Source organism: Glycine soja, chromosome 19 (genome assembly GCF_004193775.1).
Source record: "Glycine soja cultivar W05 chromosome 19, ASM419377v2, whole genome shotgun sequence".
NCBI classification, from domain to species: domain Eukaryota; kingdom Viridiplantae; phylum Streptophyta; class Magnoliopsida; order Fabales; family Fabaceae; genus Glycine; species Glycine soja.
Window position 1 is genome coordinate 15,347,938 of NC_041020.1, and position 23,250 is coordinate 15,371,187.

Below are 23,250 nucleotides of genomic sequence, written 5' to 3' on the forward strand. Positions count from 1 at the left end.
GGAAGAAAATTTAGATCTAAGGTTCAGCACAAGAATATTATGAATGAAAAATGATAGAACCTAAAATCAACACAAAAACATGATTCAAGAGTAGATCTACAAAATTTGAACCATAGAAATGCAAGAACAAGTGTAGATCTAAGATTTAATCGGTTTATTTTTTTTAATTTACTCTAAATAGCACCAAACCACAAGACAATGGAGGATATACATGGAGAATAAGATGAAGAGCAAGGAATTAAAGATAATTCACCGAACAAAAAGATAGAGGAAGCAAAAGAGCATCACCTAGATGAAGATGCTCTTGATACCACATGATGTAAGCTCCATTGGAGCTTGTAGGCCTAGGATCTTCTTCATCAATGGATTCCTTTGCTTCTTGGAATATGAATGGCATAGGAATCGAGAAGGAAGAGAGAGAGGAGATGTCACTTCAAGGAAAAGATGAGTCTAGAAGAAGCTCACCACCATAGGAGGCCATGGATAAGAACTTGGAGGAAGAAGGAGATGAATGAAGGGAGAGGAAGAGAAGAGCACCAAATTTTGTGCTCTAAAAGAGCTCTGAAATCTGAAGTTTAATTTTCAAATGCTCAAAGTTTAAAAAAATGCACACACATGATCTCTATTTATAGCCTAAGTGTCACAAAAAATTGGAGGAAAATTTGAATTTCTATTCAAATTTCACTTGGATTTGAAATTGAATTTGTGGAGCCAAATTTTGGAGCCAAAATTTCACTAATTATGATTAGTGAATTTTAGTTATGATTCAGCCCACTAATCCAAGATCAAGTCCAAGATTCTCCACTAAGTGTACTTAGGTGTCATGAGGCATGTAAAGCATGAAGGACATGCACAAAGTGGGACTATATGATGTGGCAATGGGTGTAGCAAGCAAATGCTCACCCCCCCTCTAAAATTTAATTGGATGGGCTTCTCCCAATTCAATTAAATTTATTTTCCAACACACACATCAAATATTCACTTAATGCATGTTAAATTACAAAACTACCCCTAATACAAAAACTAGTCTAGGTGCCCTAAAATACAAGGGCTGAAAAATCCTACATTTCTAGGGTATCATACCTACATTATGGAGCCCTAAATACAAGGCCCAAAAATAATGAAACCTTAATCTAATATGTACAAAGATAAGTGGGTTCATACTTAGCTCATGGGCCCGAAATCTACCCTAAGGCTCATGAGAACCTTAGGGTCTTCCCTTGCATCTCTGGCCCAATCTTTTTGGAGTCTTCTATCCAATGCCCTTGGGGGGTAGGATTGCATCACATCCTATAACTACTCTAAGGCAAGCACACTTAATTATAGATTTCTTAAGTGATAGGCTACTAAAAAGTATATGCATCTTGTTGGTATAGGTAGCAACAATTAATTCCTTTATGCTATCTTCAACTATACAATCTTACACCTGCACAACTTCTGAATCCCTCTCATTCCGGTGTGATTCTTCCAAGGTGTTACATGCCCACTAGCTTCTGCTTGGTTTGTCCTTGAACCACATCATACTGAGAGAAAGGTTTTCTCTGATACCATTTGTAACACCACAGATTGTTGACTCCATGGCATCTCTCACACTACAACACTTCACACAATGATACTTCATTCACTCAATATCCTTGTTGGTCAAAACCTTTCATAGGTAGCCCTTTCTAAGACTTTGAAAATCTGCTTCGGCTGCTTTTAGGATCAATGACTGTTCCCACAAGCCAATACGCGACTTTTTAGCGTGCTTTGTCCTCACTCACACGTTTTCTGGGAAACTTCCCAGAAGGTCACCTATCCCATAATCCAAGCCAGGAACGCATAACTATATAGAGATCTTAAGTGATGAGCTATCCAAAAGTATATGCATCTTGTTGATATAGGTAATACCAATTAATTCCTTTAAGTCATCATTAACTGTATAGTCTCATACCTTTACAACTTTGGATCCCTGACATTTAGGTGTGATTCATCTGGGGTGTTACATTTTTGGTAAGCTTACCCTTGCATTGTTGTATGTGACGCTCGTGCATGTGATGATCTTGTATCTAGTGTACGTGGGAAGTAAATGGCTAGGAGGCAGTCTCATGTCCTTGGAGACTTCATGGATATACGTATCTAGACGTGAAGATGTGCTACCTGTTTTTATTTCGCCTTTAAAGTTATGTATAGTGTTGATTGACTTGGAGTTTATGTAGTTTATCCTTATAGTGTGGTTGATGTTTATATATATGTACCGAGGAGATTTGAGTTACTATGATATTGTATATATATCATGTGACATTTTATTTTGGTGTTGTGATTCTTAGCCTTTGGCCTTTGAGTTACAGAAAGTTTACAAATATTTTCATTAATTAATCAAATTAATTAAAGAGTTTTAAATGAATTAAAATAAATTCTTCCGGTTGATATGGTTTCTAGATCCATGTAACAACAGCGGGTCATTACAGATCAACTATTATAGATTTTATTATAAAAGTTTTTATAAAATTTTAATTAGTTATAATTACACAGTGTAAAATTAAACTAAACTTGGTGTACCTAAAAGCTAATCCCTAATTAGCCAACACCTCACCTCTCATGCAAGCTCACTTGGTGACACACAATCTTCCACCTCACCCACCTAGCTAGTTGACACCTAACACCCCTTCCTTCATGGCCAACCCACCCCAAAATCTCACCACTCTCAAATTTTCTCACTAATCACTTCTCTCTCTCACATACAAACCTCTTATAAAGAAAGAAAATTCTCCATTTCCTCCCTTTTGAGCTACTGGTCATGAGCCTTGAAGAGGAAGAAAAGAAGGTTCCCATCACTATTCCTTGCATCCAAGCTTAGAGACCACCATCTTACCACCTCTAGTGTTCATCCTCACCATCAAAATTCCCTCTTTCTCTTTGTATGGACCTCTAAACTTAGGTAAAGGAATCCTTTCATGTGGACTCAAACCCCATGATTGTCTTTCGGAGGATTCAACCATGGCATTGCATGCTTGCCTCTATAGGTATTACTTTTTCTTTACATGTGTCATTTAAACGAGTGATTTTATTTCAAAATTATGTTTTGTTGTTGAAACTGATTTGAGAGTGCATATTCCTCTTTTATCCATCTTTTTTACTCTTTATTTCTTTGGGAAGACTCTAAATAAAAAGGAGACTTTGCCCAAATTTTATCAAAATTTTAAACCAAGCTTTTCCCTTAAAATTCAAAGTTAGAATAGAGGAGGAAATGGTTGTTTTCAGGTTTTGGTTTGAGAAGGTGCTGCTCTCTCGGGCGTTTAAGAATATCTAATAGTTGGATTTTTGTAAACTTTGTCTTAAATTAAACTACACACAAAAATACAACTTTTCCTTTGAGGTCGTGATGCAATAAGCTCAAAATGGAGCTCGTTTGTGGCATGCAAGTTGACCTCTCTGATTATGATTTTGAAGCCGGTAGTGCTTGATTTTTTTTTAATTCTGTAATTTTGTGTTGATCATCTTAAAAATGTGATTACAAATCCTTGAACTAGACAAAATAATCTTTCTAACTATGTATATTAGGTAAATTTAAAATGTTACCTTCTAATTTAAAAAGGCAGTGCAAAACAGAGTTGAGGTGCAGGAAAAATTGTTTCAAGTTAGAAAAAAAGGCTTTAAAGAAAATTTTGTTGGGAATTGTATAAAAATATTTTGGGTGCAAATTTTACATTGATAAAAAGATAATTGTGTTAACTTAAATTTGGAAAAAGTACAACTCAATTTGATTTTGGTAAGGGTTATAAAAATGCAAATCTTTGAACTAATGTAATTCTGGAATCAAGACTTTCTTTTTGTCTTGTAGACATTTTAGGAAACTTTGTAGATTTTTGCTAGATAATTGAGATACAACGTTAGAAAACAAAATCAATGAACTTTGATATTTTTTAAACTTGTGTTTTAAAAATCATTTACTAATTTCAATTTGAACATGCTTTCTATTGTATTTTTTCAAAAACTTAAGTATTGAGATTACTTCTATATCTATGAATTTTAATTGTTATTCTATAAGTGCATTGTTTTTTAATTGACTTATGATTAAATATTTAGCTTGTTGTTTTAAGTTAATTGAAAGATCCGAAAAATGTGAATTCCATACAACAATTAAATGATGTGTGTGATGCATTTATTTTAAATTAAATTGTATTGCAGATCGGGAGGAGTGTGAACCTCCGATACTAAAATTGTGTGTATGTGTAAATTTTGTAGTCTGAAATATCCCTTTTTATTCATTCTATTTACACACTTTAAATCTATGATTCTAAGTGAGACTACGCTACACTTTCTTTCTCGAAAATTAAAATTACAAGTTTTATTTGCTATGCGGCGTCAACTTTTGAAATTAATCCATAAAAAGCTTTTAAAAATTCTGTGAAAGTTCTTACTTATTCTTAACTTCACCTGATTTGCTAAATCAATTAAATGGAAGTAACAATTTAGGGACTTGCTAGGTGCACCCAACAATTATGTGAATGGGCTAAATTTCTCTTCTATTAAATTTTTAAAAAAAAAACAACGCGCCTGCCCTTCTTCCTCTCACTTGTTTTTCTTGCTTCCTTCTTCCTCCGCGCCTGCTCTTCTTATTCCTCGCCATTTTTGTGCATTTTCGGAGCTTCGTTGGTGTGTTTGCTGGCATTTTCTGTCGTAGAGGTTAGTACCTCCTATCTCCCCTCCTCTTTAATTGTCATTGGTGATGTAGTTTAGGCACTATGGCTTTAGGGTAGAAGACTTCATTTTTCTGAGAAACCATGGGAGGAGAGGAAGCGTTTCTCGCTTACGAAAGAACCTTCTTCTGTAAGAGAAAATGCCTGAAAATGCTTCGTACGGAAGAAGGTTCTTCCATAAGTTGCTATGGAAGAACCTTCTTCCGTAAGAACTTATGGAAGAAGGTTCTTCCGTAAGAAGTAATTCATTCATATGGAAGAAGGTTCTTCCATAAGTTCATACGGAAGAACCTTCTTCCGTATGTTCATACGGAAGAACCTTCTTCCCTAAAAACATACGGAAGAACCTTCTTCCCTAAGAACATACGGAAAAACCTTATTCCGTACGAATGATTTTCTTCTTACGGAAGAACCTTCTTCCATAAGAAGGTTTTAAATTTTTTTTATTAGTTTGCTTAATTTTTATTTATTTATTATGTTTGTAGATAACATTTTTATGTATTAGGTAACATTTTTGTTTATGATTGATAGATAACATTTTTATTTATGCTTGATAATATTTATGTTTGTGATAAAAGAAAATAATTTAATATTATATATTTATTTTTTTATGTTTTTTGGATTTGCATAAATTTCGGTTATTAGGTCCTAGTAGAGTGTATGGTAGTTATGTAGTGGTTAGGGTTGAGTGTGTAGGGTTTAGTTTATGTGTTAATGACATGAATAGTTAATTTGACCAAAAAAAAACTGCATGTTCTTCATGATTTTCAGATCATGGTTAGAACAAGAGGTTTAGGTCGTGCCTTAGCTAGTGTTAGAGGCAGAGGCATGGGTCAGGATGAGCATCATGCTGATGTTCCCTGGCAGCGTAGGCCTACCACTTCTGCTCGTAGGCAACGGGTTCATGTCGAAGTTACTGAGGATGTTCCTCATATGGACGAGGATATTCCTGAGAGGACTGCGGACGTAGATGTTGCAGATGTAGAAGGCATAGCTATTGATGGTGCTGAGGGGTCACCTGCTGATCATGTTAAGGGATTCCCTGGTGGGCCACGTGACCCATCGGTCCTGACTTTGTTTGCCGTCCATGAGGCACATAGCATCTGGAGTGGAGAGGTATTTTAATTTTTACGTAAAGTTATTTGTTAATTATTTGTTTTTGTTGAGTTCTTTGTGATAATGAATTTTTAACAAATTGTTATGATGTGTTCTTCAACTCAGGAATGACCTGAGTTGAAGTTGGCCTCCCATGGTAGGAAGGTTGATAAATTTGGGAGGCCAGCGCCTGAGATAGAAGGACTAGTGCCAGCCACCGGATTAAGTCCATTGATCAGGTGTTCTGTAGTCACTGGCGATCCTGGACTTATATCTGCATTTGTTGAGAGGTGGCATAGGGAGACCAGCACCTTCCACCTTCCAGTAGGAGAGTTGACGATCACCCTGGACGATGTGGCGGCACTCCTCCATCTTCCCATCATACGTACGACTTTCCTGGCTTCGGGAGGTCTATGAGAGTAGATGCCATGCTCGACGGTGGATTGTAGCAGCCCATGCTTACCTCCTCCACTTGGTGGGTTGCACTCTTTTTTCTAACAAGAGTGCAACAAAGGTTCATGTGGTTCATCTGGAGGGTTTCCGAGACCTGGGTCAAGCTGGGGGCTATGCTTGGGGAGCTGCGGCGCTGGTGCACATGTATGACCAACTAAATGAAGCTTGCCAGACCCCTACACGACAGATGGCTGGGTACTTGACTTTATTACAAGTAAATGTTGTGTTCGTAATAAGTTAAATTGGATTATGATGTAAACATATTTTTTATCTTATGTTCACGTCATGTTTTTAGTGCTGGATATACGAGCACTTTCCCAGTGTGCATCAGTGTGTCACTGATGATGCGTATGCTGAGACGACCCCACGTGCCTCCCAGTGGCTGACTACGAAGGCTCACATGAGGGGGATTAGAGGAGTGTCGTACCGAGCACGTTTAGATGCTCTGATGATCACGGACATGTGTTGGATGCCTTACACTGACCACTGAGGAGTTAGGGGCTTTGACCTGATTACCTACTTCCAGGGTCAGCTGAGATGGGGTCCTATTGTGGTCTTTGTTCTACTAGAGAGGGTGGTCCAACAATTCGGGTACATTTAGACGATCCCTCCGCCGCCTGTTAGTGCTTCATTGTCATTAGAGGAGATAGACGATAGGTGGATGCATTTCTCGGACCATGTAGCACCTGCGGGTGAGATTTGTGTTGTCCCTAGACAGGTATCAACAGACTACATAAACTGGTTTTTCTAGATATCTCATATGTTCGTCACACCGACCCAGGCAGGTGATCAGCCCAGACATCCACCTGCCCCACAAGATGAGGAATACGTCGAGCCACATATCCCAGAGGTTCCAGTGGCATCTGATCTCCCTAGACATTCAGTGGTAAGATTAGTTGGTTTAATGTTTTATAAATTAATTTTTATTTAAAATTTTGTAATAACTGCGTTTTTATTACTGCCACAGGATGCTTGTGAAGGTTGTGAAGCAATCGCAGAAAGGTTGGAGCGTGTGCTCAACCTCAGGATGATCACTGAAGGCACAGAGTTACATGAGATCATGCAGGATTGCCTCAGGATTGCTAGGGGTGACGCCTCAAGTGGAAGTCTTAGGGCGCGACGTAAACGCCGCATAGATCATTGATACATGTCTTTTATTGTATTTGATAACATTTTTGAAGTTGTTATATTATTTTGGTTACAACTTTTATTGAATTTATTTTTTGCATTGATTTTTGTTGTGCACTTGTCTTTTAAAGATGTTTAGAAGTTCAAAGCTAAAAGTATGTGTATGATAAAACACTTTTTTTCAAAAAAAATCATAATAATTTTAAATTTCTACAACAAATTACTACAAAAACACAATAATATTAAATTTTACGAAACATCTAATTTCACAAAAAATTACTTCAAACAAATAAAGATTTTACCTAAATTATTAAACATTACACTACTATAGCAAAATACAATTATTATACCTAAATTATTTAATATTATACCTAAAATATTATACCTAATTAAAAAATTATACAATAGAAATAAAAAAAGGTGTATTATTCTAAGATTAAAAATATCAACCAGTTTAAAAGATAACTACATGTGTAATAACTAAGTATTTTAAAAATGGGTGGGTTGAATGGTGATGCAATCATACCCCGCAAAGGCATTGGATAGAAGATTCCAAGTAGATTGGGCCAGAGATTCAAGGGAAGGCCCTAGGGTTCTCATGAGCCTTAGGGTAGATTTTGAGCCCATGGACTAAATATGAGCCTGCTTATCTTTGTAAATATTAGAATAGGTTTTTCCTTCTTTTGGGCCTTGTATTTTGGCCATTCTAGTAGTATAGGGTTTTAGCCTTGTATTTCGAGGCATTTTGAGTAGTTTTTGTAGTAGGGATTTTTTTTTTTTGTATTTTCATGTATTTTGTCATGGGGATGAGCTTAGCTATTATAGGGGGTGTGTAGCTAAGCTCTAGCTTCTCATCTCAAGGAGGTGAGCTTAGCTATTAGAGAGGTATGTGTAGCTAAGCTCTAGCTTCTTTAGGAATCTTCTTAAGGAAGCTTCTCAAGGAGGTGAGCTTAGTTATGAGAGGGGTGTGTGTAGCTAAGCTCTAGCTTCTCAAAGAAGTTTTCTCAAAAAATTTTCTTAAGGAAGTTTTCTCAAGAAAGCTTCTCAAGGAAGCTACCTAGTCTATAAATAGAAGCATGTGTGACACTTGTTGTAACTTTGATGAATGAGAGTCTTGTGAGACAACTCAAAGTTCAACTTCTCTCCCTTTTTCTTCCTTCAATTTCGTGCTCCCCCCTCTCTCTTTCTCTCCCTCTTTCTTTCCCTTCATTGAAGCATCCTCTCCAAGCTTCTTATCCAAGGCTCATCTTGGTGGTGAAGCTCCTTCTTTCATGGCTTATTCCCTAGTGGATGGCGCCTCCTCTCACCTCTTCTCCTTTGTCTTCCGCTGCATCTCCATGGTGGAAAATCACCATTAAAGGACCTCATTGAAGCTCAAAGATCCAGCCTCCGTAGAAGCACCACAAGCAAGCTTCCATCAAATGAGACCACGCCACACGTCAACTCTCCTCCAATGAATTATTTTTAGTTTTTTATTACCTCTTTTAAACTTTATTACATTTTTTCCATAATTTTTTTGTTTACATTTTTGTCCTTTATTTATTATCAACTTATCAATAAAAAAATATGATCAATATATGAATTCAATGCCTCTTTAATTTTTTACTCGACATTATTTTTCTTTATTTTTTTTTTCATTTGGTACAATTACTTATCATTAAAAAAATATGATCAATATATGAATTCAATGCCCCTTAAGGAAAATAGAACTACTCTCTTATTCATGTTAGCATATAAGCATTTATAAGACTAATGATATATAGTGACTTTTTTTTTAAGGAGATATATGGAGACTTGTTTGAAACGCTTTTTTGAAAAGATTATTTTTTGAAGGAGATATATGGAGACTTATCATAAAAATACTTGTGTGCTACAATTGCCTAAGAAACTACAATAATCATAAAAAAAGCCAAACACAATTTTTTTTCTCAAATTCAAACATTACATTCACTTTAACATGCTGGAAAGAAATAAAATTTGCATGAAAAACTAGGAAATAAAACTTGCATTCAATCATGTAGCGACGTAGCCATGTCGTCTTCCATTTCCATAACTTGTTTAGTAAAAACAATTAAAATTTCTATTGGCCCAAATTGTTTCCAATAGTTAGACTGTACTAAGACCTTCAGCACGTCATCATTAGTTTTTAGCTCAATAATTTCAAATTTAATAACTTTGTCTGAATTACTCAAAATGACCTGGTTGTCGAAAAAACAATCGCCTTACCGTTTGTGATGCATGAATTCCATGAGGGGGAATCCCTTCTGGTGCAACTTATTTTATCAAATCCTTCAGTTCATCGATGGTACATCCTGAAGGAATTTCAAATTTTTTAGGATTTTTTCCAGTGAACGCGTAACCTACAAAGTTGTTTTGGCATGGCATGTTCCACCTCCCGTTGTAATACAGAAGCGCATCATGAGTAGGGGTCATAATGCGTTCAAGTAAGTTTATTATTCCATCTGGTGTTCTTCCAACTATGCATAATAACTCAATCGGACCAACACACGAAAATTGATCATTACACATTAATATTGTGTTAACATCGTCATCATTTATCAATTGCATACATTGAAAGCGAATTTGGTTACCTGTATCTGTGAATGGCTGCCAGTAGTGAATTTCATCCAAAAATTGTTTGTCGGTTAGTTGAAGGGCATTGTGTATTCTGGTTTTTAGCGTTGCAAAATCACAACTGTTTGGTACTCAAATGGGCACCGGAGTGGAAGTTTGGAAGTAAACCCCACTATCATTGCGAATAATCGATCCATTTGGAAAAATGAAACCCAACCTTGAGTTGACAATCGTCTGACTGCTAGTTTCTTCTAAAAATGCCATACTTTGTGTAACAATTGGGAGAGTATGTGAAAGCAAGCTCATGTGTCATTTTTTAGCGTTTTTCGTCTCTCATATATATAGATGGTTTTCACCGACATATTGGTTCACTTTTAAAAAAAAATAGACATGCGTGAACATGTTTCGTGTTTTTGTTTCCTACTAAACCAATGTGGTGTCAAGTTGTATCGTGCATCAAAATGTCTTGTCAAGTCAGTCAATGTCATGTCACCCTCAAACTTTAATACGCATGCATTTCATCATGTGTTATCAATTATGACAACGATGTATCATACATGCGTAATTGATTTTGGTTGCACCAACCAATTTATTCCTTAATGCAACAATTACTTACTATTTATTGGCTAAGGGCTTACAACAAATTATATCACATAATGAATACAATTAGATAAACAATGCATGTTCAGTCTTCATTTAGGTCGACATAGTCTCTTTTGAAGGTCATGAGGCTTGTGTACTGTTGCATTCTACTAATATATGGAATTGGTCACTGCTTTGCTTGAGGATAAGAATTGCTTGACCACAACAACGCTAGAGGCGGTAAAGGACAACGGTCTTTCAAATAAACCTGTTGTATGTGAACAAACATTATTAACTCCAATGAACCAGAGAAGTGTGATTGCATAATTCTAAAAGTTAGACTAACTATCTTCAATATATCTGAACAAAATGATTTCCAAACACGTGACCAACACATATTATGCGGTGCATAGAAGAATCGGGTGGTGGTTGACTTCTAAAAGGAAAAAATGTCATGCTTTATTGTCGGGACAACGATACAAGGATTACGCTATACCTTGATGCAATGACATATCTCATCTCCATTATATCTATCCACTTGTCCACACTAACCTGAATCAAACAAACATACACATCTAAGTTATTTAAAGTTTGTTCTTAAAAAAAATAGCCTAAAAACATACCTTGGAAAACCCATCAATAAGTAGGGACAGCCTCAATTGTTTAAATCTCTCTGTGCCACCGAAGAGGTTGATGTAGTCATGCAACCATCTGCCAAGTTCTGTAATCAATTCGTTGTGCACCAACGGCCAAGAATCTTCCCCCATACCTAATAAAGCGGCAATGGACTGATATCCATAGTTACCGTCCGCTTTCACATCCACAACGTCGCAAAGCAAAACTCTGTATAAATGGCACAAATTAATCCAATATCGGGATGATCCTTGTTGGCTTTGGCGGTTCAGAAGATTATGCACTACATTTCACTGAAGAGTTGTTGCTTTGAACAGAATGAAAAGCATCAACATACTCCCAGTAAGACGGATCACGCTTTGTGGATCTTTGACTTCTTTTCATCGGTTTCTTCGGTGCACCTTTAGTGTTGACCTTTGACGGAGGAGGGCACATAGAGTTTTGATCAAGGTATGCAATATCTTGAAGTTTACTCTTGAGAGTTACTTTGCCACACACATCAAGTTCCTCAAATCTTTTAGATATGGTCTTAATTTCTTCCTTGATGCTGACTTCGGCCTCACATAACCCTTGGTCTGAAAAGCAAAGTCTCCTCCAGAACATATGGACTAAATCCACTGGGATGCTGCCAACAATATACCTAGATAGCTCACATGCACAAGGAAGACCGTGCGTACTTCTCATCACACAACCACAAGAAGAGGGATCGTTGCCAAGATAACGTAGATGCTCAACCTCAGCAGCAATCTCATTTAAAGTTTTCCTTGAAACCATTCCAAGAAGCCTCTTGTATAAGGTTTTTTTAAATACATGTCCATCCACATGCGTACTGGTTTCGAAGGATGCTTTAATTTCAACATGTTGCAGCGTGATCATGTTGTTCATGGCATCCCAAACACTACACAGGTCTCCAATGCTATTTTGTAATACTCTTTTTAGAGCCCAATAAGCATATTCAACCCTACATTTAAAATACACAACAAACATTAAAAATATACAACAATTAAATACCATTTATTAATAACCCTTACTAGAAAAAAAATAACATTTTAATACCCGTTTGTTGTTGTGTTGCCTAGGTGCATGACCTTATTCGTCCAGGCTGTGATAAATTTTTCCTTGTGTGGGATAATCCATGTTTCCTTAACATAGTCAACGAACATTGGCCAAGGTGAACAAGCAATTTGAAACTTCTGAAGAGACTCAGCGAATTGCTATTCGGACGGACAATCAACCAAAGTACCCCAGTTATCCATCACATAGTCCCAGGCATTTTTTTTGACCGATTAAAGATTTGCACTTGGCCTTGACATTCTTGTCGATGTGAAACCTGCACAACAAGTTTGTACACTCCGGGAAACACAGTTTTCACTGCATTCATCAATGCTAGGTCTCTGTCAGTGACAATAACAACAGGGAGGCGATTGTTTCTTAAAAATAGACCTTGAAACCGTTCCAAAGCCCATACAATATTATTAACGCGTTCACCCTCCAGATATGTAAACCCAGCAGAGAATGTCATCCCCGTTGGTGTCACCCCAACAAAGTCAAGTAGTGAGAGTCTATACCTGTTTGTTTTGTAGGTACTATCTATAAAAAAACACCAGATGACATACATTGCATAAGTTTACTGCATCTGGGTGACACCAAAATAGATCACGCACCACAACTTCATCCTTCAATCTATGTCAATGAATGTATTGATCACGTTCAAGAAGCTTCATTAGATGTTGCATTTCAGTATCAGTTCCTCTAATGGAAGAACGATATGCACTTCTTGCATTGTAAATTTGTTTGATTGTAGTGCAACAGTTGGCATTGTGCTTCTTCAACGTTTGCAGGATGTTTTTTGGTTTCACCATAGACTTTGTCATATCAACAATAATTTTCTTTTCATCCTTGGTCAATTTCCCAACGTATGGATGTCCAACTAAGGACTTGGCCAATTCATGATTGTGAATCCCATAGATCAACTTCACCATCCAACCTTCCCCTCCATGCATTGGTTTCCCACGAAGCCTGAAGGGACAACCACATTCCCTACTCTCAGTGTCTCCTCTAACAAATTCTTTCTTCCTACACTTATACTGACCACTCCTTTCACAACCAATTAATACAAATGAAGTTCTTCCTCTACTACCAGTATGTGTGTCAGACCTCATAATGATTGCAACAAATCCCTTTTCATGGGCAACCGATCGAGCCCACAGCAAAACATCATCTCGGGTACTAAAGACCTACAACACAACCCCGACATATTAATTTTTATACAAAACATACATTCAATCAAATGACTCAAACTAATGAACATCATTACTTGAGAAGTATTAAAAGCATCCGAACAATCAACATGTGGTTCATTCACACCACATTCTTGTTCATTTTCATAATCCATATCAACTTCTTGAGACATCGTATTGTCATATGACCATTGATATTCGTCCATCTTAACGACAAATAAATAAATTATGCATCATTAGCAATTACATTCAAAATTAACAACTACCTACAAATTACCATATTAACAAAACTAAAAATAGACTAAATAATAACTACATACATATTAACAACTAAATTATTTACTTAAACTAAATACAAATTTTGGACCTAAATAATTTCAATTTTGCCTTATCATATATTACATTTGTAATAACTAAGTATTTCTAAATTTCTACAATAAATTACTAAAAAAACACAATAATATTAAATTTTATGAAACATCTAATTTCGCAAAAAATTACTTCAAACAAATAAAGATTTTACATCGCAATTAACAATAAAAATATATAACACTATAACTAACAACTAATTAAACATTACACAATTATTACACCTAAATTATTTAATATTATACCTAAAATATTATACCAATTATCCATAATTTCAAAATTATGAAATACAATATTTATTAATTTTAATATTCATATATATTAATTTTTTCACAAATTTATAACCAAATTTTTTTTTAAAAATTAAACAAAAAAGCTTACGGAAGAAGTTCCTCCGTAAGCTTCTTACGGAAGAACTTCTTCCATAAGAAGCAGTTTACATTTACGGAAGCAGTTTAACCTTCATCGAACACCTACCTCGATCAACTTGCAAAAACCACCAAGAACGGACCTCTCTCAACTCGCAAAAACTACCCAAAATGACAAAACATAAAAATTTACTCAAGGCGCCATTAATTTAAAGAAAAAAAAAAGAGGGGTAAAATTGACATTTTCAAAAAGTAGTGGGTGCACCTAGCAACTCCCAACAATTTATCAAATTAAAATAAGGTTACATATATGTAAACGTCGAATTAAGGTGTTACAAAAAGCATTAACCGATGACATAAAACCGAGGAATCAGATACGACAGTTACTCTTAATTGTTTTTTGTATACTATGTATTTAAATTCTTATTTGTTAAAAATAGTTTATGACCTCAGCGTAAAAATCACGTTTACAGGTTTGTCAAACGTTGTTGTCATATCATTTTTTAATGCTGCTACTTGACAATGGATAAAATCAAAACAAAATCTTTAAAAAAACTAAAAAAACCTCTTATTTAGATGGATCAAAAGATTATTCAAGCCTTAATTTAATTTACAACTACCTCAAAAAAAATTTAAAATTATCTCAAATCACTCTCCTTTAATCTTCATTTGTATAATCTTCATTTGTATATTTGGTTTTCTAGATCACTTATTTTATTTCAATGTATCCTTTTTCATTTTTATTTATAAATTGAATTTTAGTATTTTTTAAAATTTTCAATAATTAAAGATAACGTTATATAACAAAAAAATTATTAACATACATTTAAAATATAATTTATATATTTAAAAATATTTATTTATTATAAATTTTAATTAGATCAAAATATATATTTATTTTGTTTGTTGTACAAATTAAAATACCAGTTTACTAATAAACCAAAAACAAACAGTTATGGCAATAGCTGCTCTCAATCAAACTTCAACAACGGCATGCTATGGTAGAAAACCATTTTTATTTCCTCAAAGGGTCATAACGAAGAAAAAGAAAAAAAAAAGTTCCCTTTATGATAATAAAAAAGAAAAAATTTCCCTTCGACCGAAAATTAAAATTTTGTTTTTATGGGAAAGTAAAATTTTATATCGTGCAGTATTTGAAGTTCTATAATGAGGAAAAGTCAAAAATATAAAATAAGGAAAATATATTTTTAGTCCTTATAAATATATCAAAGTTTATCTTTAATTCATGTAAAAAAATTTATCTATTTTTTGTTCATGTAAAATTATAAATGTGTTATATTTTTACATAAAGTAAAGATGAGATGATTCCAAACCTACCTCCTTAATGTCTTCAACTAAAAATTGAACATGTCAGGGGTGTAGCTTCATTTTATTTTTCCTTTCTCTTTCTTTGATCCCAACAAATATCGTCCTCCTTGTCAACTCCACCCACTCTCCCTCTCACTTCCAACCATGCCTTCAGCATCATAGCCGGAAAAGACAGATGCATCGCCCCACCACCACCACAACCCCATTAGGTACCTTTGCGCCGCCATCACCCACCTCCAACACCACCACCACCGTCCAAAATCCCAAATCACAAATGTTTCAAACAATCTTGTTCTTGTCATGTTTTAATTATTGTATTTTTTTTAAAAAAAATAAAACAATTTGTGGTGAATTAACTTCAAAAATTGCATTGTAAAATTTAAACTTTAAAAAAAATACACATAGGTTCGGATAGATTTAAAGTCATTCAAACCTAACTTCAAATGAAAAAATAATATATTATAATTTTATAAGAACCAAAAATAAATAACTATTTTTTTTGCAGGGACGAAAAATAAACCTTGGTATATTTACAAAGAAAAAAAACATATTTTAACCTATAAAATATTTAAACGTTAAGTGATCACTAAGCGCTATTTTAATAACTTACACCTGCAGTGTTTCTATTCTACTAATCCTATTCTGTATAGACTGCAATTTACTTTGGCAAGCTACTTCAAACAAAAGGGTGAGTGACAAAACAAAAAGAGGAGAAAAAAGTCTTTGGAGAGGTAACACCAGCCTCCAATAAAGACCAAAACGACCATTTTTGAGTGCTTAAGTTTTAAAGCACTTCTTTGAAACGTTCCACAAGCTTTAACAGGCTGTGGAATGCAATTTAATTCAATAAATAATTAGTACTTTAAATGATTTATTCTTCTCTTTATGCATGCTAATGCTAGAACTATGTTTGTTTCCTTATGTATTTCCCTCAACGTTCTTAAAACCATCCTCAATAATAGACCAAAAAGCTAACACAACTAAGCACAGATTGCACGTGAAATAAGAAAAATAAACAAATTGTCAAGCATTGATTTCCACCACCTAATATCCACACTTCCTCGTTACAATTTTGTGCAAGTTATCAATCATATCAGAGTAGCATGTCAATTCCTCCCCTATCAAACAGCAAAGTTTAATGTCTCACTTAAAATTTTGCTGGATTCACACTCCTCATTAGATTACAGTTGGGATTTACCATCCTCCTTTAATTAAAGTTACCGTTTTACTTTATGATGCATCACCCATATAGCTGGATCCTGGTTTCCATACTAGCGGGCCTAGTCAAAACCTTAAATGAGTCCAGAAAAATCAACTTGATGGACCACACACTCATCAACTTGTTCTTGTACACACAAAATGAAGCATGTAAATAGTGTTTGTCACATTATATCAAACCAGTTCCAACAGAAACTGATTAAGTGCTCAAAAAGATGTTGCATTTATCTCATTTTTTCGTACATAAATATAAATAGTTTTTTATTCGATATATCCCACAAAATGGGATGAAAATTCTTAATACTGTACATAATTGATATGAAAATCCACTGAGCAGAAACTACTCTACACATTTAAAACACAAATTACAGTTATCAGGAGAGTGAAGTATGCTTGTTTATTTGAAACAACAGAAATATACACTTAAACACTTTTGCTTTGCTTCTTTCAGCTTGCACCAATTTCGTAGATCAATATAAATAGTGCTTTATTTGATTGATCCCACAAAATGAGATTAATTAGAAGCCTTATTCACATATATTGATAGCATTTCCAAGCATAAATTACAGAAGCATGAATACATAAATACATCAATCAGGTGTGTGAACTGTGAAGTATACCTGTTTATTAAAAAATTGAGAGAAAATATACACTTGTTTCTTCCACCTTCCATGCCAATTACACAACAACTTCAATAAACTTACTCGAGGCCCACATCTTCGCAGCATCGGAGAGCTTGCTCCCCTCAACCTCCATTCTCCTCAAACGAGAACAATTCTTAAGAAACAACTCAACAGCTTCAGAGTCAATCCCAAAACAGTTCACAACATCCACATTCCGAAGCTGCTTGCAGCTCCTGAGCATGGAAGCCATGGCAACACTGGTGAGCCTCTTGCACCCTCTCACCCTCAAGTCAATCAAATGAACGCACGAAACCGTCATCGAAACGAGCTCCTTGTCACACAACATTTCGTTGTGCGACAAGTCGAGTTTCCTCAATTTCCTCAAATGCTGCCCCAATGTGGCAAGCAATCCAGGTTCCCTCTCAACCACGTCACAATTAACAAGCGCCAATTCTTCCAGCCCTTTCATCGCCACCGCGAGGGCCTTCAGGCCCTCCCCACTAACGAGGCAGCAGCTCTGAAGCCTTATGCTCGTGAGCCCATCGAAATTCTTTGCCACCGCCAAGAGATGGTCGTTGTTGAGGTCCAGAGGCAAACGAAGATCGATTTTGCGAACATTACACCTGCACCCAGTAAAGAACTGCAGCAGCCCCTCTCTGCTGCCACCATCATGAACCAAGAGGGAACTCAAGGAGCCACAATGCTCCACAAGCTCTAATAGAACAGCATAAACCACACTCCTGCAAGTTCTTAGCTCAATTTCCTCAAGACCCTGCAAGCACTTGACAAAAGACGAATAAGACCCTCCAATCCCCTGGCAACTCTGAAGCCTTAGCTTCCTAAGATTTTTACATCTTCTCCACAACCAACCCACCCCCCAATCGTCGCCGCGAATCCCCACCAAACAAAGACTCTCCAACCCCAATTCAAAACCAGAATCAGAATCAAAATCATCACTTTCTTCGTCATCGTCGCTATTGACCCGTTCTTCTTCGTCGGAAGAGAAAGTAATTGACAATTCCTTGAGGCAGGGGAAGGACGTGACCCAGTTGAGAAAAAGGGGCCTGGGGAGGGTGATGAGGAGGGAATTGAGGCGGGGGCAGGAGGCGGAGAGAGAGAGGAGGGAGGAGAGAGAGACGGGTGCTGGCGAGAGAGAGAGAGCGAGGAGGTTGGAAAAGGGAGTGATGAGAGAGAGGAGGTGTGGGGAGAGAGAGAGGGGTGGGGAGAGGGAGAGAGAGAGGGAAGAGAGAAAAGGGTGGTGGGAGAGAAAGGAGGAGAGAGAAGGGATGAGAGAGAAATGAGGGGTGGTGAGGCGGAGAGAGAGGGAGGTTGTGGAGGAACGGTGGAGGCGGAGCCAGCGCTTGCAGACGAGGGAGACAGAGGAGGAGGAGGATGAGGGGAGTTTCTGCAAGATTTCTTGCAGTAGTTCGTCGTATAAACTGTTCACCATCTCTCTCTCTGATTCTCTTTCTCTGTGTGTGTTGTGTTCGTGTGGAGAACTCAGAAGAGAAATGAACGGGTTGTTGTTGTTCTAGCAAGGTCTGGTTTTTGACGAGAGGGGGAGAGAGAAGGTTGATTAGGTGAGAAGAGGAGAAGTGAATTTGAAAGAGGCACCTTGCTTACACGCAGGTAAAGAGGACGTGGAAGTCACGTCCTTACATTAAAAAGTTATAAATAAACAAAAATAAAAACAAACAAACAAACCTGATTGGAAAGAAAGTGAGAGGATAAGTGCCACTTAAAATATGAGCAGTGATGGAAGATATTCTGTTACCCATTTCTTTAAACATGTTTTTTATTTATTGGTAAAAATTTATTAAAAATTATAAAAAAAATCATTAGATAAGATATAAAACTCATAAAATTTTATAATTTATAATAAATTTCAATCAATAAAAAATGTTAAAAGAGTGGGGTAGAGAATATATTTTTAATATTTCTTATTATTATTTCATAATTGAAATTCAAACTAGAATGAATTTGGAGAAGCCATTTCTTTTGTTTTTAATGTAATTTTCTAAATTAGATTTTGTAAAGCATTATTTCAATTAGCTTTTTTTTTTTCAGTTGGCTGGCTTACTTTACTTGTCAGTATTGTGATTTGTTAATTAATAACTGAACAAGCACAATGGACATTTCCTTTATCTTTGGTTAAATTAAAGTTTGCATCGAATAGCAATTCATTTCTGCTGCTGTTAATAGTTATGAAGTTATACTACAAAAATAAATATTAAAAAAGACATTGGATTTTGTTTATAAGTAAAAAAAAATGATATTTAATGAAATGGTAATATAAATAGTAACTAATAACTAATGCTTTTAAGTAAGATAAATTTCTTAAAAAATTAATAATATTTTGATTATTGTTCATGGACAAATTTAATAATTATAGCCGAATCAATAAAAACTATTTTATTAAAATTACTCTGTTTAAACAATGATTGTTTTTTACTTTGGGAAACAACATTAAACTTTTTTTTAGACCTACTCAACATGTCTGACTTGTCCTATTAAATCTGGTTACCTAAATTATGATAGAATTCAATTGGTATTCAAACTAAAGAAATCATAAACATGATAAAAAAAAAATCACGTGAAAAACAACTATCATGAGCTATATAAATATGAAGTTTTATAATTTTTTAATTATTCGTTGAATTCACTTTTCACACAATTGTTAATTATGTTTAGTACTTTTTTCAAATATTAGTTGGTTGATTTTTTATAGTTGAATCTAATGAGGAGAGTTTTTCATGTCTAATCAATCTAAAAAAAATTAAATTTATATCCTAAAATAAAAACTGATTACTATTTCAAAAGAACTAATTTGATGCAAATTTAAAAAAAAAATAAAAAAAATAAAAGATCCAAATGAATCTTAAAAATTAATAAAAGAACAAACATATAATTTACCCTTAATTCTACTTGCTCAAAATTCATACCATCAAAATATTTTTATAATATGTCACCATCCAACAAAACGATGATTTTTTGTACGAGGGAAAAGTTGGCTTTGCCGGCTTTGTGCTGTTTTGAGTGTTGTAGTTCACGCTTCCTAGTGGACGCGAGTGGATTTTTCATCGTATAGCATTGCCATGACTCCTTGTCCAGCTGGGTGTGTGACACCTTTCACAATAATATTCAAAATCATGCTAACATTTTTCTCCTTCACTAAATCATAATAAAAGCTCTATTCCCCCTCTTTGATTATGTGTTTATTCACAACCACAGAAGCAACATGCGGTTAGAAGGGAGGCTTTCATTTTAATTTTAATTAATATTTTATACAAATACAATGAAACTCATGCATTGAGAAAATAGATAAAAGAATGTTTTAAACAAGAGCCGTTTGTCTTTTATGTTTATCTTCTTTTTTTTTTACGTGGAATGTTTATAATATATAATGTTATAATATAAAAGTTACATTAAAAAAATCATCCCCTGACGATTTCGAGATGCTTTATCCATGTTTCATACGATACCGAATTTACAGTCAACCAAATGTTTTGATTTTTTTTAACTGATCCTCAGCTAAAAAGTTAAAAACTAGTTTTTTCATACACAGAATAAAAATCCAACCCTTAATTAAATACTTAAAAAATAAAATTATTTATCAATCATGTTATACCATCTTAATAAATGTTTTGAATTTTGATGATTCTCTCTCCTTGATTTCATACATGACGAAGAAAAAACACACATAATTTTTGAATCTGGATCCTCTCCAATTGGAGAAAACTTGAGAGTCTCCAATCTAATAAGTGCACTGTTGATTTGACATTAAGTTGAGATGGATTTTCCAAAACTCACCGTTTCAGTAAATATACGGAACTCTACTCTAAATCGCTAATTTTGTTTCTTTGTTACTTTTCTCAAACCAAATATGGTGAAACTTTTCCTTTGTACCTTCACTTACGGCGACGTGCAGATTGTCTGACTCCAATCCCTTGTCAATCCTCATCTTAAGTTATAAGGGTAGAACCGCAGTGTTGGAGTAAGCCTTCACAGGCACAACAACGATTCAAGTTGAGTTTAAGTATGGCTATGTGTGGACCACTTGTACAAATTGATGGTAAATAGTGATTTTATTGACAATAGTCAATACCATTCCTTTATCAATTTCTTCTTAAACTTGGCCATGGGCCTCCAGTCTAGACAAAAAGAAAATCACTTTGCCAATTTATGTCCAATTCCATTCCTTGGATGATGCCTCCAACTTGTTCGATCAAATGCATTGTCTGAATGGGACATTGATGCTTTTGGCTTCATATCATAAGACTTTGATTGTTCTTCCCGTGTTAATTGCATGGGTGTGCTGTTTTATTTCAAGTATTTGTTGTACAATGTTCCTTAAAAAATTGATATAATCGGAAAGTTGTGATAGCTAGTTCAAGAAGGATTTGACTATAAGATTGTAATTTGCTTTGAGACTTATGAAGTGTTGTTACTAAAGATTGCAAATTTTTCTCCCTGAGCAGGATATGGTTCAATGGACAGAAACAATTAGGCCATGTGATGAAGCTTTATAGATAGTATTGTTTGAAACTAATAGCCAAAAACAAGATGCAAGTATTGCATTTGGTCAAACGACTATAATATTTTGTTCTATATAATAAAGCATTTGGGAATCACTCAAGGTGTTGGAATCAATATGTAGGTCTTCAAATGGCATCAGTGCATAAAAGACAGTGTCGGAAAGATGAGGATTAGCATCGGATCGAAAGTGAAGGTCCAAAATCATAGGAGGTTTCACTGGAACTAGTTTGGTAACTTTAATGATACGGTAAGTTTTAAAAAATTCATGTCAACCGTTAATTTTAAATCAACAGTGCACATTTATTAGACTGAAGACTCTCATTTTCTTCAATTGGAGAGGATTTGGATCTATGATTTTTAAATTCTAAAAGTTATAGATAATGAGGCATATTGATGTGTGGAGTCCTACTAGAGATTCATCCTTGGGTGGCTTTCACTATTTTGTGACCTTCATTGATGTTTTTTCTTGCAAGGTCTAGGTGTACTTCATGAAACAAAAATCTGAAGTCTTTGAGAAGTTCAAGTTGTGGAAGGTTGAGGTGGAAAACCAGACACACAGAAAGATCGGGTATTTGGGGTCTGATAATGGCACAGAATACACTGACTCATGGTTTCAAAAATTCTGTAAGGAACATGACATTTAGAGAGATTTCTCAGTACGAAAAACACCACAATAGAATGATGTTGTAGAGAGGATGAATAGGTGCCTTACTGAAAGGGTCCGATGTCTGAGATTGCAAGTTGGCCTTTCTAAAGGCTTTGGGACATAAGCGGTGAATATGGTGTGCTATCTGCTCAATCGATCACCACAAGCATCATTAGATGGGAAAGTTGTAAAAGGAAGTTTGGACAAGTAATCCTGTTGATTTTAATAATTTGAGTATATTTGGGTGCCATGCTTTTGTGCATATATCCAATGATGAGAGATCTAAACTTGATCCAAAGTCAAAAAAGTGTGTTTTCGTAGGTTATTCCAAAGGTGTGAAAGGGTTCAAGTTTTGGGATCCAATTTCTAGGAATATGGTAATCAGTATGGATGCAAAGTTTGATGAGCAATCCATGTTACCAGAGATAGTTGAGACAACTATGTGAGTGTCTGATGGAGCTTGCCCTAACTCCATAGAGGTTCAGGTGGACTTTGAGCAAATACCAGTGATTCTTAAGAGGGTAGCACCATGTAGTCCAAGACCTGAGGCCATACCCACACCTGAGCTTGGATCAATGAGTCTAGATGAACCACATCAAGAGTAAAATCTTGTCAAAGATAGAAATTGTCGCACCATTAAGTCGTTGTCCGATATGGGTTTAAAGAATTGGCTAAGTGATGAGGACATGATTAAGAGCAAGGGCAAGGATCCACTTGAAGGACTTGGAGGACCTATGATAAGGGCTAGAGCAAGGAAAGCCAAGGAAGCTCTTC

At 35.3% G+C, this 23,250-nt stretch overlaps 2 protein-coding genes across 2 annotated transcripts; one reads left to right on the forward strand and one right to left on the reverse strand.

The window, feature by feature from the left end:
- Window positions 1-6,129: 6,129 nt before the first annotated feature.
- Window positions 6,130-7,374, forward strand: LOC114398623. Its single transcript, XM_028360798.1, has 5 exons — window positions 6,130-6,444; window positions 6,526-6,664; window positions 6,757-6,821; window positions 6,982-7,116; window positions 7,198-7,374. Exons 1-5 carry the CDS (start codon window positions 6,130-6,132, stop codon window positions 7,372-7,374), a joined length of 831 nt encoding a protein of 276 aa, XP_028216599.1.
- Window positions 7,375-17,089: 9,715 nt separating this feature from the next.
- Window positions 17,090-18,923, reverse strand: LOC114400881 (F-box/LRR-repeat protein 4-like). The gene has a single exon (XM_028363542.1). The coding sequence runs from the start codon at window positions 18,742-18,744 to the stop codon at window positions 17,350-17,352; it is 1,395 nt and encodes a 464-aa protein (XP_028219343.1). The 5' UTR covers window positions 18,745-18,923; the 3' UTR covers window positions 17,090-17,349.
- Window positions 18,924-23,250: the final 4,327 nt, after the last annotated feature.

Excerpts from the sequence above, each read along its gene's own strand:
- LOC114398623 (XM_028360798.1), top strand. The coding sequence starts at position 6,130 with ATGTGGCGGCACTCCTCCATCTTCCCATCATACGTACGACTTTCCTGG. Across the intron at positions 6,822-6,981 it reads AGGGTGGTCCAACAATTCGG|ATATCTCATATGTTCGTCAC; the intron begins GTACATTTAGAC and ends TGGTTTTTCTAG. Across the intron at positions 7,117-7,197 it reads ATCTCCCTAGACATTCAGTG|GATGCTTGTGAAGGTTGTGA; the intron begins GTAAGATTAGTT and ends TTACTGCCACAG.
- LOC114400881 (XM_028363542.1), bottom strand. The coding sequence starts at position 18,744 with ATGGTGAACAGTTTATACGACGAACTACTGCAAGAAATCTTGCAGAAA.